General features: G+C 42.6%; 1 protein-coding gene across 4 annotated transcripts in view; it reads right to left on the reverse strand.

The window, feature by feature from the left end:
- The window catches only part of TANC1 (tetratricopeptide repeat, ankyrin repeat and coiled-coil containing 1), a 52,561-nt gene that overhangs the window by 36,841 nt on the left and 2,995 nt on the right, over nt 1-12,725 (reverse strand). For 3 of the 4 annotated variants that reach the window (XM_074547723.1, XM_074547720.1, XM_074547719.1), the window contains exon 2: nt 4,136-4,210. In XM_074547723.1, the coding sequence (XP_074403824.1) occupies nt 4,136-4,196 (61 nt within the window). In that variant the 5' untranslated portion in view covers nt 4,197-4,210. Of the gene's footprint in view, nt 1-4,135; nt 4,211-12,725 lie in introns of those variants that run through there. The other variant, XM_026797982.2, reaches the window with a different exon arrangement.

The following is a 12,725-nucleotide window of genomic DNA, read 5'->3' on the forward strand; positions in this document are numbered from 1 at the left end:
CCGAAGCAAAGCAAAAGACAGAGAGCAAGGAACGAGAACGCGCACCCTCAGCAGAGGGCACAGGGTGGGACAGCTCCACCATGTCCCACTGGAGAGACACCTCCCCAGCAATTCTAGAGGACCTGGAAACTTTGCAAGAGTTTAAAGAGATAACATGCATTTGATGACAATAAGCTAACAAAGAGGAGATAGCACCACTTTTTACTTGTTTCTGTTTACTCCCTTCCTGTTTCAAACATTGCCCAAACCGTTTTCTGTTACTTTAAGGTTACAGGCACAGACTGTGGGTTCTTCCCCCTCAGGTTCTGTCCTTTACCAAGTATGTACATCACTAATGCAAAGAAGGACAAGAGAAAAGAAAAATCAACTTACAGATAGTTATCTCTGTTGTATGGAAATAACTATGTCTGAAGGGCTGTAAAGACAGGTTTCTCCATGCTGCAGAAAACCAGAAAAAATCTGGATACAGAAAAAGTTTTATGTCTGTGTAAAAAATTTAGTTTGTTTGAAATTTTGTTCATTTGGCACATCCGTTTACCTAAGTTGGACACCAACCACCTTGTCTTCAAATCCACATTTAGAAATAACATCCCTAAGTTCTGCTTGCAAAAGCTGCTCTAAACGTAACTTGCTGCCAACACAGCTCTTTTCACCTGTGCTTGTGTATGTTTGCACAAATTGATAATTACATACGTGCATGTTTAAACACACTCATTTTGCTTCACTTAGATTGCATCTAATTCTACAACAGCCACCTACCTACCTATCAACACCTCCCAGCCACATCCAAATAAATCCATTTTAAAATGGGTTTATTACAAAACTGTTGTAGAAGAATTTCTACTGAAGCAACTTCAGGGTCTGAGTCCAACTGTGTATCCACAACTACTGCTTTTGGTGCTGCTTGAGGTATCATTTTTCCAAAAGTGACATTCCCACGTGACAGCCTTCCATCTGATCAAGGCAGAAGTTATCTCTACAAAGACATTCTACCACTCTTCAGCAGAGCACCTGTCTCTCTCAAAGTATCCATACTAGTTCTTGAAACCCTATTTTTCAAGATAACCATGAATTTAGGAATTTATTAAAACCTGCAATGAACAGCAGCTAGATTTCAAAAGTGTTACGCACAACTTCAGCACTTAAGCCCTTATGTCAGGGCAAATGAGAAATTCTAGTATTAAAATCCACACAAGCTACTGTTAAAACAGTTAGGGTTGTTTCTTTTTGTCCTTTAACCCTTTTACACTTTTTAATGTTACAGCTGTGCCTGCCTTCAATCCAGAAAAAAACACCACCATTCCTACTCACACGAGTTCCACAAGCCTACCAGCTGTAAAACCCATCAAATAGAGTTAACACACAAACAGGAAGTCCTATTCAGTAAAACAGGAATCATCCCACTCAGATCTAAATCATGCAGACTTCCAGGCGTTCCTTTCATGCAACCCCTGGGACAACTGGGGTTACTTCAGTTTAGGAATAAGCTGCTGCAGCTCAGCCTGAAGCCCTTTCAGTGTGACTCCAAATGGCCACGTGTGGTCAAGGCGCAGCTGCAGCCCATCACTCTGGCGTCCCTCCCGCGCCGGCCGGGCTGCCCACGGTGACCCACGGAGATTTCACTGCCTTCCAGCTCCTCAGGATCACTCCCAAACCATGAATACACCGAGAAAAGACCACGCAGTCTCCCCAGCTGCGTTCAGGGTGGCCCTGCTGAGATGCGCTGTCTCCTTCCTCCCACATTTGGAAGCTCGGAAAAACCTGAACAATTTCTTAGAACTTCATAAGCAGAAAGTCAAGTCCATGTGCCCACAGAGCTGAGAGAAGCATCTAAATTTACTACTGCATTCCTCTCTCCAACAGCAGTGTGGAGAATGGCCATGGCCACGTTAACAGTCTTATCTCTCCAGTCAGCTCCCATCGCTGGGGTGCATTGCTACTCTCTCCAGAGAGCAGGAAATTTTAAGCTGTTCAGTTTCTCCCCGTTTTCAGTTTAAAGACCAGGGAGATGAGTGAACAAAAATAAGCTCTACTAAGATCAGTGTTCTTTGCCTTGCTTCACATCTTTTCTAAAAGTGGAGATATGTCTTACAGCTGGAAGAATTGGAATGTCCTTTGGAACAACAGAGAAAGCTAATAAACTGGACATAACTTTACAGAAAGTCCTGGTGTAACACAGAACAGAATAAAATGCACACACGTCTCTTCAAACTTTTCACGTCATCTCTAAATACAAAAAACCCACAAATCTCTGAAATCCAATCTATCAATTATTTAATTCCTTTTAAAAAGCTGCTCCTGAACTCCTCCTTGCTCTAGCTCTCACCAGTTAGGCACTATTCACCAATTTTTCCCAATACTTGGTTTCTATAACATCTAATTAAGAAGCTCTAGAGCTCTGCTTAAAAATCAACAAAAAACCCCACACAAATAAACAAACCCACCAAACCAAAAATTAAGCCAAAAAACTTCCCACACTCTAACTCTTCCCTTGCTGCTCAGAAATACAGCAGGACTGTATTTGCAAAAACAGAGAAAAACCTTCTTTTGCACACATTACTACAGACAGATGTCATGAGATCCTAAAATAAAAAGCCATGCTTTCTGACCTACAGGAAAAGGGTTTTTCCAAGCTTCAGATTTTAATCAAAGCCTGGTCAGAGCTCCATTCTGAGCAGCCCAATTTTCCTTTTAAGCCAAAACCAACTTCCATCTAGTATTTTAACAAAAAATGTACCAGTGAAAGCCTCACCACAGGAATCTTTACCCCACTCTGCTTAAACAACCCCAGCTGGTAATTTCAAGTCAGCAGCATACACAGAATTAACAGAATGCCTTTCGTGTTGCTCTGTGATCATTTCTGTGCATCTCTGATCTAGTGTCAGTGTTTTTTCTAATCAGCATAGCTCCCATCATTCAGTCATTTAGAAAGAACTGTGGCAGAGTGAAAACTTCACAAGACCACAGAGATTTCCTGAAGAACAGCACATTACCTGCCAGATGAACTCAGAACCAGTTTCTGCAAAAGAACAGTGAAAATACTCTCCCCTTGTAGGACTCAGTGTAACTGCATAGCTTTAAAAGCTGCAATGCAAGACATGTATGTATCTTGCTTTCTGAGAAAACAGGATTGTGTTGTTTTAAAGGCTCCAATAAACAAGGACGTGGCACCTTTATTATGCTCTGTTCTTTATACATTTAAGAAGTATTCAGATTTATTTGTATTTTACTCTGGTGGTAAGTTCATGTTGCCAAAGACCATAAATTTACTCTAATGGATAGTTTAGGATCAAACTCATCAGAAAATCAGAAATGTTAGTCTACCTTAATAGTCTGAAGTTAAAAATGTAACTCTGAAAAACAGGTCACTGTCACTCAGGCCCATGAGCTCTGCAGCCACTGCAGCAAAGGCTTCAGCACGCCGGGCACAGAGCAGGCATGTTCACATCAGTCACCAACACCTGCACATCCACAGCTACTGCTCCTCCTCAACAAGCACTGCTGGGCCTTCCTTGCCCTTGAACATGGCAATGAGAGCTCTTAGTTACCCCTTCTTCCTGGAGGGTAATGCAGGTAAGTAGTGGCCTACTAAATTTATGGTTAGTATTAAAATAAGTTTTATTTTAAGTAAGATTTGTTGATTATGATTACATTTACCTTCAAAAAATCTCTGTAGTTAAAGCAAAAACTAGAACATAAGAGAAACCTGATAACCAGCTTAACAGCTTTTCACTAATTCAATAATTTTTTTTCCAAAGGACATACATAATAAAAATTCTATTGCCCATAATACACAACCAGTGCTGAGATTTTTTGTAAGGTAACGAATAAGCATTTTAAAGTGCATTTCTGTGGTCAGCAGGCCTGGCCCCAGGCCATGTAGGAGCTGGCAGCACACACAGCCTGCTCTCAGTACTTCTAGGGCCACAACCAGCTGCTGTCCCCGTGCTGCCCGCTGGAGATGCAGCAATAACTGCACTGGAGCCACGCTGCAGGCAGGGCCAGAGCTGCAGCTCTGCTCCCCAGGCAGCAGCTGGGCAGGCAGACAGGGAGCTGCTGCACCACGGGCTGGACAGTCCTGGCTTTGCAGTGCTCACCTCACCTGGGGTATAAAACATCACAGTAATATTCATACCTGGGTCTTTCCTGGTCCCTTTGCCACCCTCTCGGCTCTTTTTTAGAACGGCCTTTAACATTTTAAATGTTGCTCCTAGAGAATAACAGAGAGAAACAAAAATAAATGCAATGTCCATTCATACAAGTCGAAACAAGAAGCAGGATCAATACAAATAAAACAGTGAAGTAATTACGAGAAACCTTTTGGTAGTCACATTTATTTCTTATTTCTTAAGCAAAGTGGTCATGCACAAGAAATATTTCAATACTTGAACTAAGCAACTAAGAGTTTGCTGTCCTCTGGTCCAGAAAAGTAATGCAGCATTCTCCACATTCCACATCCAATTGCAGTTACAGGGCTAGACCTGAGTAAGTTGCTCTAAGACACCCCAGCAAAATAAACTAAAATCAAGCCCTAACTTCTGACCGGAGCTCAGCCGCCTGACTGGCGGCAACGGGAGCGGGCTGGTGTCAGCTGGGAAGGCCAGCTGCAAGGCTGAACAGCAGCAGGGACAACAGCAGGACACGGTGCCACCCCCGTGCCCACACAGCACCCGGGGCAGCGGAGCAACCGACTCCTCCATCCCACAGCGCTTGGTGCCCGCCACACACCAACAGGCACCGCCAGTGAGCAGAGCATGACCGCAGGTGACTGCACACTGCACAGAAGTGTGAAGTGTAAGAAAAATGTACTTGGGCTGATAAACCTGAAAGACAGTTCTTTCACGGAAGTAACTTCAGTTACAAAGCAAAGAAAACAGAATGGAAGCAATAATGAAGATCACTTCTTTCCCAAAAAGCTTTCTGGGAGCATCTGACAATTGTAATTGCATGTGTTTTCTCTATTGAAAAATTCAAAAAGTATCTCATTTAAGAAAACTTGCAGTACGGAATAACACAACAAGAAGGGGGGAAAAACGTAACCTGACTATGCTGTCTTATGTAACAGACTGCCATGAATCCCACATGACATCAACAGGAAAAGTAAAAGTCTTCCATCCAAAAACTGTGGATTCCTCAGAAAGTTCTCTTTAGTTGATGGAATAAAGCACAGAAGAGAAATCAGTACAACAGAATTGTTGAGCTCCTATGAATAACCTGAAGCATACGCAACGAGCAGTACCCAGAGGGCTGGAGGCCTCCAGGCCTGGATGACAGTGCCCACACAGCCCTGCAACAGCCTCACGCAGGGCAGCCAGGCAGAGGCTGTGCCCAGGGGGCACTCCCTGGGCACCACGGGCACACAGCACACGGACACTGCCGTCCTGCAGCAGCTCCAGCCGCCTCCCAAAGCTGGACATTAACCAGCCCTCCCCAAGCTCAGCATCACGAAAACACCTCACAAACACCCCCCCGAAACTGCATCATCTAACAAAAAATGAAATACACTGAAAGGAAGTAATTTATGATTACTTACTGGATAAAAAGCAAAATAAATTTATCAAATTAAGCATACAAAAACCATCCACCATGTTAGAAAGCCTGCATTATGCAATGGTAGGACCTGAAGGCGTTAATGAATTTCAGAATCTAAGAAAGGTACTTTACATACACAGCTAGAATAGAGTAGCAAGGGGGAGAAAAAAAAAGGAAGACCTGAAAAGTCACAAATTATATTTAACTTTCTTATTTTGCAAATACAAGTGTGAATTTTCTATTAACCAGGACAGACAGGCTTCATATAGAACTGCAACTCTACAGTCTATGTCACTGCTATTCTTAGAATATAGATAAGGGTTAATGAGAGACCAAATAAAAGGAATCAAGGACAATTCCATCCTAGATTTTCTCTTTTTGGAATTGAGGCCAATTTCCCTACTGTGCAAAGAGTTCTTCGATGATCTATTCTAACACAGAACACGACTGGCATGCAAGATGGTTGCTTATTCAGACCACAATCAGTGCAGATATGAAAACTGCCTACTACCTGGAAATAAAGTCCACTTCCTTCCTTTTCCCCTATAAAATGAAATACAAAAATAAAGATAAGTACTTCCAAAGCAACTCACCTTTTGCTATGTCAGTTATGCACACAGAGAGAGCTAACCCTAAGGGCTGCAACAGCAAAGCAACAGCAATGCTCTTTGTTTGCAAGCTGAAGGGTATAAAAAATAAACTGAAGTAATGCTAAAAGCACCACCTTGGGTCCAGTACAACATCATTCGCATTCCAGAGCATGCAGGTGAAGGGAATGAACCAACTACTACAGCTTAGAAATACTTCAGACAATGTTATCAAAAAGTAAAAAAACAAAGGCAAAAGATATACCAAAGTCATTCGCACCTACTGTGATGCTTACTGACACACATGCAAAAGCATTTCAGCTTCAGGTGATGTATTTCTTCATACCCACAGTTCACACCTCAGTAACACCAATTAAAGTGAACAGCAATAGTGTGCATTTATGATTTCTCATCCCTTGAATCAGGCACAAGATGCTAGATTTGTTCTGTTTTAAAGATAACTGCATTAACAGGATATTTTACAGTAATGCTGGCACGTTGTCTTTCTAAGCACACTGCACTTCCTTCTCACAGCTAAGCTGAAGTAGAACAACTCCCTCACTCAGACATCAGGAACCCTTTCAGCTACTGCAACTGCTTCACTTTGGCAAACAACTCCAATTCATGATTTCTTAATTCCAATTTTTAAATTCTGCCCTGAAACCACTTGTTTGGTGTTTGCTGGGTTTTTTTAAAGATTTAAAAACTATCATTCCCGTTTTAAAATGGGTATTAGATGTGGACTTGTTATCCCAGAGTGCTAATAATAACAATGTCCCAACAGAACTCTTCTGCTTGTTGAACTGAAGACCCTGTCAGCTGCTGACAAAGGTGGGCTCCCAGCTCACACCAAGATCATTTTCACATGGATGCTGTCCTCCCACCAGCTCAACTGCTTTCTTCAGATGCAGAGGACATTCCATTCCATACATGCTTCCTGCTCAGAGCACGAAGGGAAAGGGCAGAAAGTCCCTTGATTCAAGAATTTATAATGATCAGCTTCTTTATGAACAACTCCAAAGTATCGTCAGCTTTACAAAACACAAATCTTAGCCCATGGAAAGAGTCAGGAGCACAGGCACATGCAACAGTTCATGTTTTCTTCCTTAGGATAACTGTCCTCAGCTTTAGTTACCAGAGGTAGAGTGATACATGCGCAACAGCCTGAACTATCCAAAATGACAGAAAGGAAATATTAGGACTCACTAGGACTTTGATAAGGGCAGAGTCACAGAATGGTTAGGGTTGGAAAGGACCTCTGGAGGTCATCTGGTCCAGCCCCCTGGTCAGGGCAAGTCACACAAGAAAATCTTGGAAACCACTACAAAAATACAAAGCAAAAGTACTTCCTTCAGAGAATGTAACTGTCTAAATTGATCACTGTGCTGGATTTGGCTTGGACAGTTAATAACAATTAATATAACATGACAGTACCTCCTGCAACCCTCCTCCTCCCAAAAATAATAAAAGAAAAGCAAGTGCTAAGTGACCCTAAAATGTGGGAGTGAGCAGAACACATGGAACACAAAGCTGAAACATACTGGACTCTCCAGGACACATCAGCACAACTGCACAACTACACACATACACAAGAAGAAGGGTATATATCTTTGTGGACAATTAAATGAGCAAACTTTGGAATTAAACATTAACATCTTTGAGGATGCCTAAAGAACAGACATTAAATTCACATAATCCAGAAAGTATGTTGGGTACCTATATATACTGCCTCTTCAACCTCAGAGCATCTCAGAACATAGGACAGCTCACAGCAGCCTGCAGGAAGGGGAACAATCTTATTTCCATTTCACCTAAGGGGAGCAAAGCCCCGTTTTCTCAAGGTCACACTGGTGGAGCCTTTACAAGACGGCCACTGGGGTCAGCCCTGTGCTGCTGCTGCATTGTGTCAGATGGGATTCACCTGCTCTGCGCTTACAGAGGAGAGGACCTGGGAAAAAAGGATCTCACAGCAGATACAGAGGGAAGGAATGCCACTCCCCCGAATCACAACAAACTGCTAGATTAGCTTGGCTATTTCCTGAAATCTCACTCATCAGGATGAGGCAAAGCAAAAATATTACTCTCCCTGCTTTCCACCTCAGATCCTGGGATGCTGCCTTTTTCTGCCTCTCATGAAATGTAAACCTTCCATTTTTAATTCCCCGCTTGTGCTGTTTTATGGACCAGACTCAGGCATTCTTCTGCAGTGCAGGCCACAAGCAAGCACTCCAACATGCACGCTCTCCCCTCACTGCAGCGGCACGGGGAGCCCTGGTTACAGCACTGCCATGGGCTGCTTGCACGCTCCTGCCCCATGGCATCACACACGAGGCTCCCCCGAGCCCTGCCTGGCACGTGTGGGCTCTCCTGGCACACACAGAGCCCACGCTAGGGAGGTTATTCACGTGAACCACACACAGGCTTGCGGCACGGCCTAACTCCCTGTCAGCCCCTGCAGAGCTCCAATTAACGGCAAGAACATGGAATACCCAGAACACCCCAGAGTTCACTCAACAAAATTAAAGGCTTGCCTATACAAGGGGCAAAGAGCTTCACATTCATACCCTCCCCCATCCTGCAATAACTCCCTGGTGCAGACAAGATCCTACATGCTCTTACCAAAAATATTAAATACCCGGCAAGCCTGTATTTATTAAAATTTCACAGTTGTCCTGTTGTTTTCAGTAATTAAACAGCCAAGCACCACTACAGTTTCTAACTCAGATGCCAGAAAGCATTCCTTCCACAGGAAAGTGTCCAAACCAAATAAATTTAAATCCTCACAACCAGAATTTGACTACTAGTGGAACACAGACTTTTACACTTAAAAAACCCAGTAATTATTCATTAAAATCTTAAGTCTGTATAAATCTTTACAAGTTTGCCAAGACAGTGCATACTGCCTCCCCTTAACCTGCTCCTGAGACACCTACAAGCACACTGCACATCACATGAGTAGAGTCCACTGATGTACCAAGAGAAGCAATGCAACGCCAACAAGAACTCATTCAGGTAAAAATCCTGCCAACAGAAGAAATACTGCAAAGAAACAAAATACAGTTTTTCTCCCGGGGAAGCCTGAGAACTGAAGAAAGGAGGCTCAAGCAGGGCTCACTGAGAAGAAAAGCACCTGTTTTTCCTATTAGCAGCGATGATGAAAACAGGTAGACAATAAACTTTTTTGTACCAGATGGTGGGACAGTGTGAGATTCCCCAAATGCCAGTGAGGCAGATGCTTGGGACGTGCAAAAGGAGCTTTCTGGAGAAGCCCAGACCCCTGTGAGACCCAAGGCAGTTCTGGTGGCACGCACTGCACACAGAGTGCAAGAGCCTTGGGGGAACCTTCTGCACGGGCATGGAGGAGCAAAAACAGAAACAAGTCCTCCCTGACAAACCATTCCGCAGATTCTTCTGGGGCAGACTTTTACCAAGCTTTGAACTCCAGCAGAAAAAAATAATTTAATGTCACTTTTGTTCTTTCCTTATTGCCTTAAAAGGACAAAGTGCAACACTTCTGGTCGGGGAAAAAAACCAATATTAATTAGGTCTTTTTTCCCCCTCAGACTTTTAAACTATGCCCAATACCTCAAAATGAGCATAAAACACTTTATAAGCTGCTGGTGACATACCACAGTGGCACAAAGAAAGGCTTAGACAGAGAATAAATAAACAAAAACATACACACCAGCTCTGTATTGCTAGAGTTTTGAATATACCAGCACCACTGAATTCTGAAACTGCACAACAGATTAATACATGACACTAGAAGGCACAATGTTCCTACGCTCCATTCTACCTTTGCCAAGTACAGTTTATCTGAGAGTAAAACAAAGTCTTCCCTCTATGTCTTGTCTCCTTTCTTTCCAAAGGAATTCTTGCATGAGCATAAACATTCTGTATCAGTAGTTAGGAAGCGCTGAAAATTTTATCCTATCATGCCTATGCTTTGTGGCAGCAATATTCCGCTTCAAACTTTCAACTGCTGGAAAATTTTGTAGAAAAATCTAGGAAGTCAGTCCTTACTAACACAAAAAAAAAATCCCTTTGCAACCTCAGTGGTATTTAGCCCAGTGTAAAACAGACCTAAACAATCAACTGAACTCAAAGGCATTTCTGGTGTAAAACACAAAACCAGTCTCCCTAAAACCCACACTGAGAATATTTTGTGTTTTGTCATTCTTGTTCAAAAGCTACAACAAAAAAACCCCAACCAACAAAAACCCCCACACAACACAGAAAAAGAATCAAACCCAAGCCTCTACCAACTTCCACCTCATTTAAATTCCAAAAAGCAAAGGTTATATTGTGCTTCTATTTACTCTTACTTGGATATTGTTCAAATACTTAATTGTTAAAGCATGGTCAGAAATATAGATCCTAAGGAAGGGGACACCTGCTAAGACAGAAATGGATTAGTTGAATTGTAAATGACTAAAAAGAGAAAAGCACAGTCTTTAGACTACACAAATTCTAGTATTTTTCTAGATAACACAAAGCTGAAGGAGATAAAATCTGAACTGTCTTTTCAGCAATTAAACGCCTCTGCTGTTTTAAGAGGGATAGCTTTGGATTTAACTTAAAACTACCAGTTTTTGACAAGTTAAAATACATATTTACTACTTAACGTAGCGAAGCTCCACCAGAATCTAAGACAACATTTAAAGATGTAAAACCACTGTGACCTACCCAAAGGTGCACAGGCCCGACTCCATCGTGGAGCTGCAGAGTTCACATTTACACACAAACACACACATCAAAAACCTCCTGTCAGGGCGTTTCCTGTGTGCTAACAAGCTCCAGCTTCTCTCCTGCTGGAGCTAAATTTAGCCATGACTAAGATCGACTCTTAAAAAAATAAAAAGGAAAGCAAAAACCTCCAAATAATAAACCAAAAAAAAAACCCCACTAGCAAACACAAACAACACAAAAAAACAACCTACTCCACATACGCAACTGCAGTGTAGTGCAGCAAACATTTTACAGAACCCTTTGGTCTTAAAGCAGTTAATTATCAAATATATGAAATACGCAGCAAACAAGCAGCACCCCCTCACCCTACGCACCCACTGTCACCTGGCACACCTCTTACGTGGGGTCATTCTGACAGAGCTGGGCCACCAGGTATCTCTTAAAAATAAGAAGTGATAAATTCCACTAACACATGCATCACTAATCAGCGGGAATTCTGCTGCAGAGCGAGATGAGACTGCGAATAATTCTACTGTAGGTTGTGGTGGTTTTTTCTCTTTTAAACCCTTATTACAGAACTCTAAAACATGGAGGAAATCTGCATTTAATGATAATCTACAAATTCTAATTTGCGTCACCATGAATTAAGGGCAGCTGATATAAACCACTCCGATATTCAAAACACATATCTGTAACTTTGTATATATTTTATATATTGTATATATTTATTATGTAGTTACAATATTTAAGATAACTAGAACTTTAAGCTGCATGTAGTTTTCCAATTTCATACACATCTAGGTACAGCTGAATTCCCTAATGCACATGAGGAAGAACTAGATGACTTCAAGACTATCTGCATTCACAAAATTATTTTGGCCATTTAGACTGCAGAAGTGCCTGAGAAGTGCTTCACAAAGAGCGCCTCACCGAGTCAGTCACCTCACAAACCCTGCAAACCATAACCCTGCACCTGTTGACACAGAGTGTTTACAGAAAAAGGTCAGACAGGCATAATTCAGTGAGCACTGACAACTTCCACAGCATGAAAAGGCAGCTTTTGGCTTGACCAGACACTGAAATTTCAGCAAGGGCTGTGGCAGAACTCGCCGCTGCCATCACTGCACATCACTTCTGCAGCCCAGCAGGAATGCCAGGCTGAGGGGTCACACCAGCCACGAGGCTGACAGCAAACTGTTCCCTGCCTGCACCAAGGACCTGTCCCCTGGGACCAGACACCAACGGGACACTCACACCTGTCCAGCTGGCTCATCTGCACAGCCGGTCACTGCAAAAGCCAGAGGAGCTTCTGCTCTCAAACTGGCACCCTCATTAGAAATTAGTATTCCAGATCGAGAGGAGAGAATATGGGAAATATTAAATAGATGACACCACGTCAGGAAACAAAGCCCATGTGCCAGCAATGCTCCCCATCACTCAGTGGAGAAATACCTCTCACAGGCACAGCTGCCTGGCCCTTTGTTCCCACACTCTAATGAACACCCCTCAGGCACAGGAGTATCTCCACACTTTACACAAGCAGGCCAAGCACTGAAGCTAAGATATTACAAAATCGAATACTCTAGTAACAAAGTACCTTTACAGATTAGGCCTATAGCTTAGCAAGCCTCCTCTTGGTGAGAGGGGGAGCAAAAGCAAAATTCCAGAAACACAGCAAGAGAAACAGGACTTTCAGAAGTTAAAGTAATTCCATGAACATGAACTAGAATGCATATCCTTCAAGAAACAGGAGTGACAATGATGGATGAAAAAAGCCCACACAGTGATGTATCACCTACACAGCACAAAAATCTGAAATCACTATGCTGGATAAACCTCTCAAGGTTTATGAAGCTAAAACAGGGAGGGAGAACAAGAGGACATTTTAGCTATGAAAGGAGACCAAAAGCACCCTGT

The sequence above is a fragment of the Zonotrichia albicollis genome, chromosome 10 (genome assembly GCF_047830755.1).
Source record: "Zonotrichia albicollis isolate bZonAlb1 chromosome 10, bZonAlb1.hap1, whole genome shotgun sequence".
Lineage (NCBI taxonomy): Eukaryota > Metazoa > Chordata > Aves > Passeriformes > Passerellidae > Zonotrichia > Zonotrichia albicollis.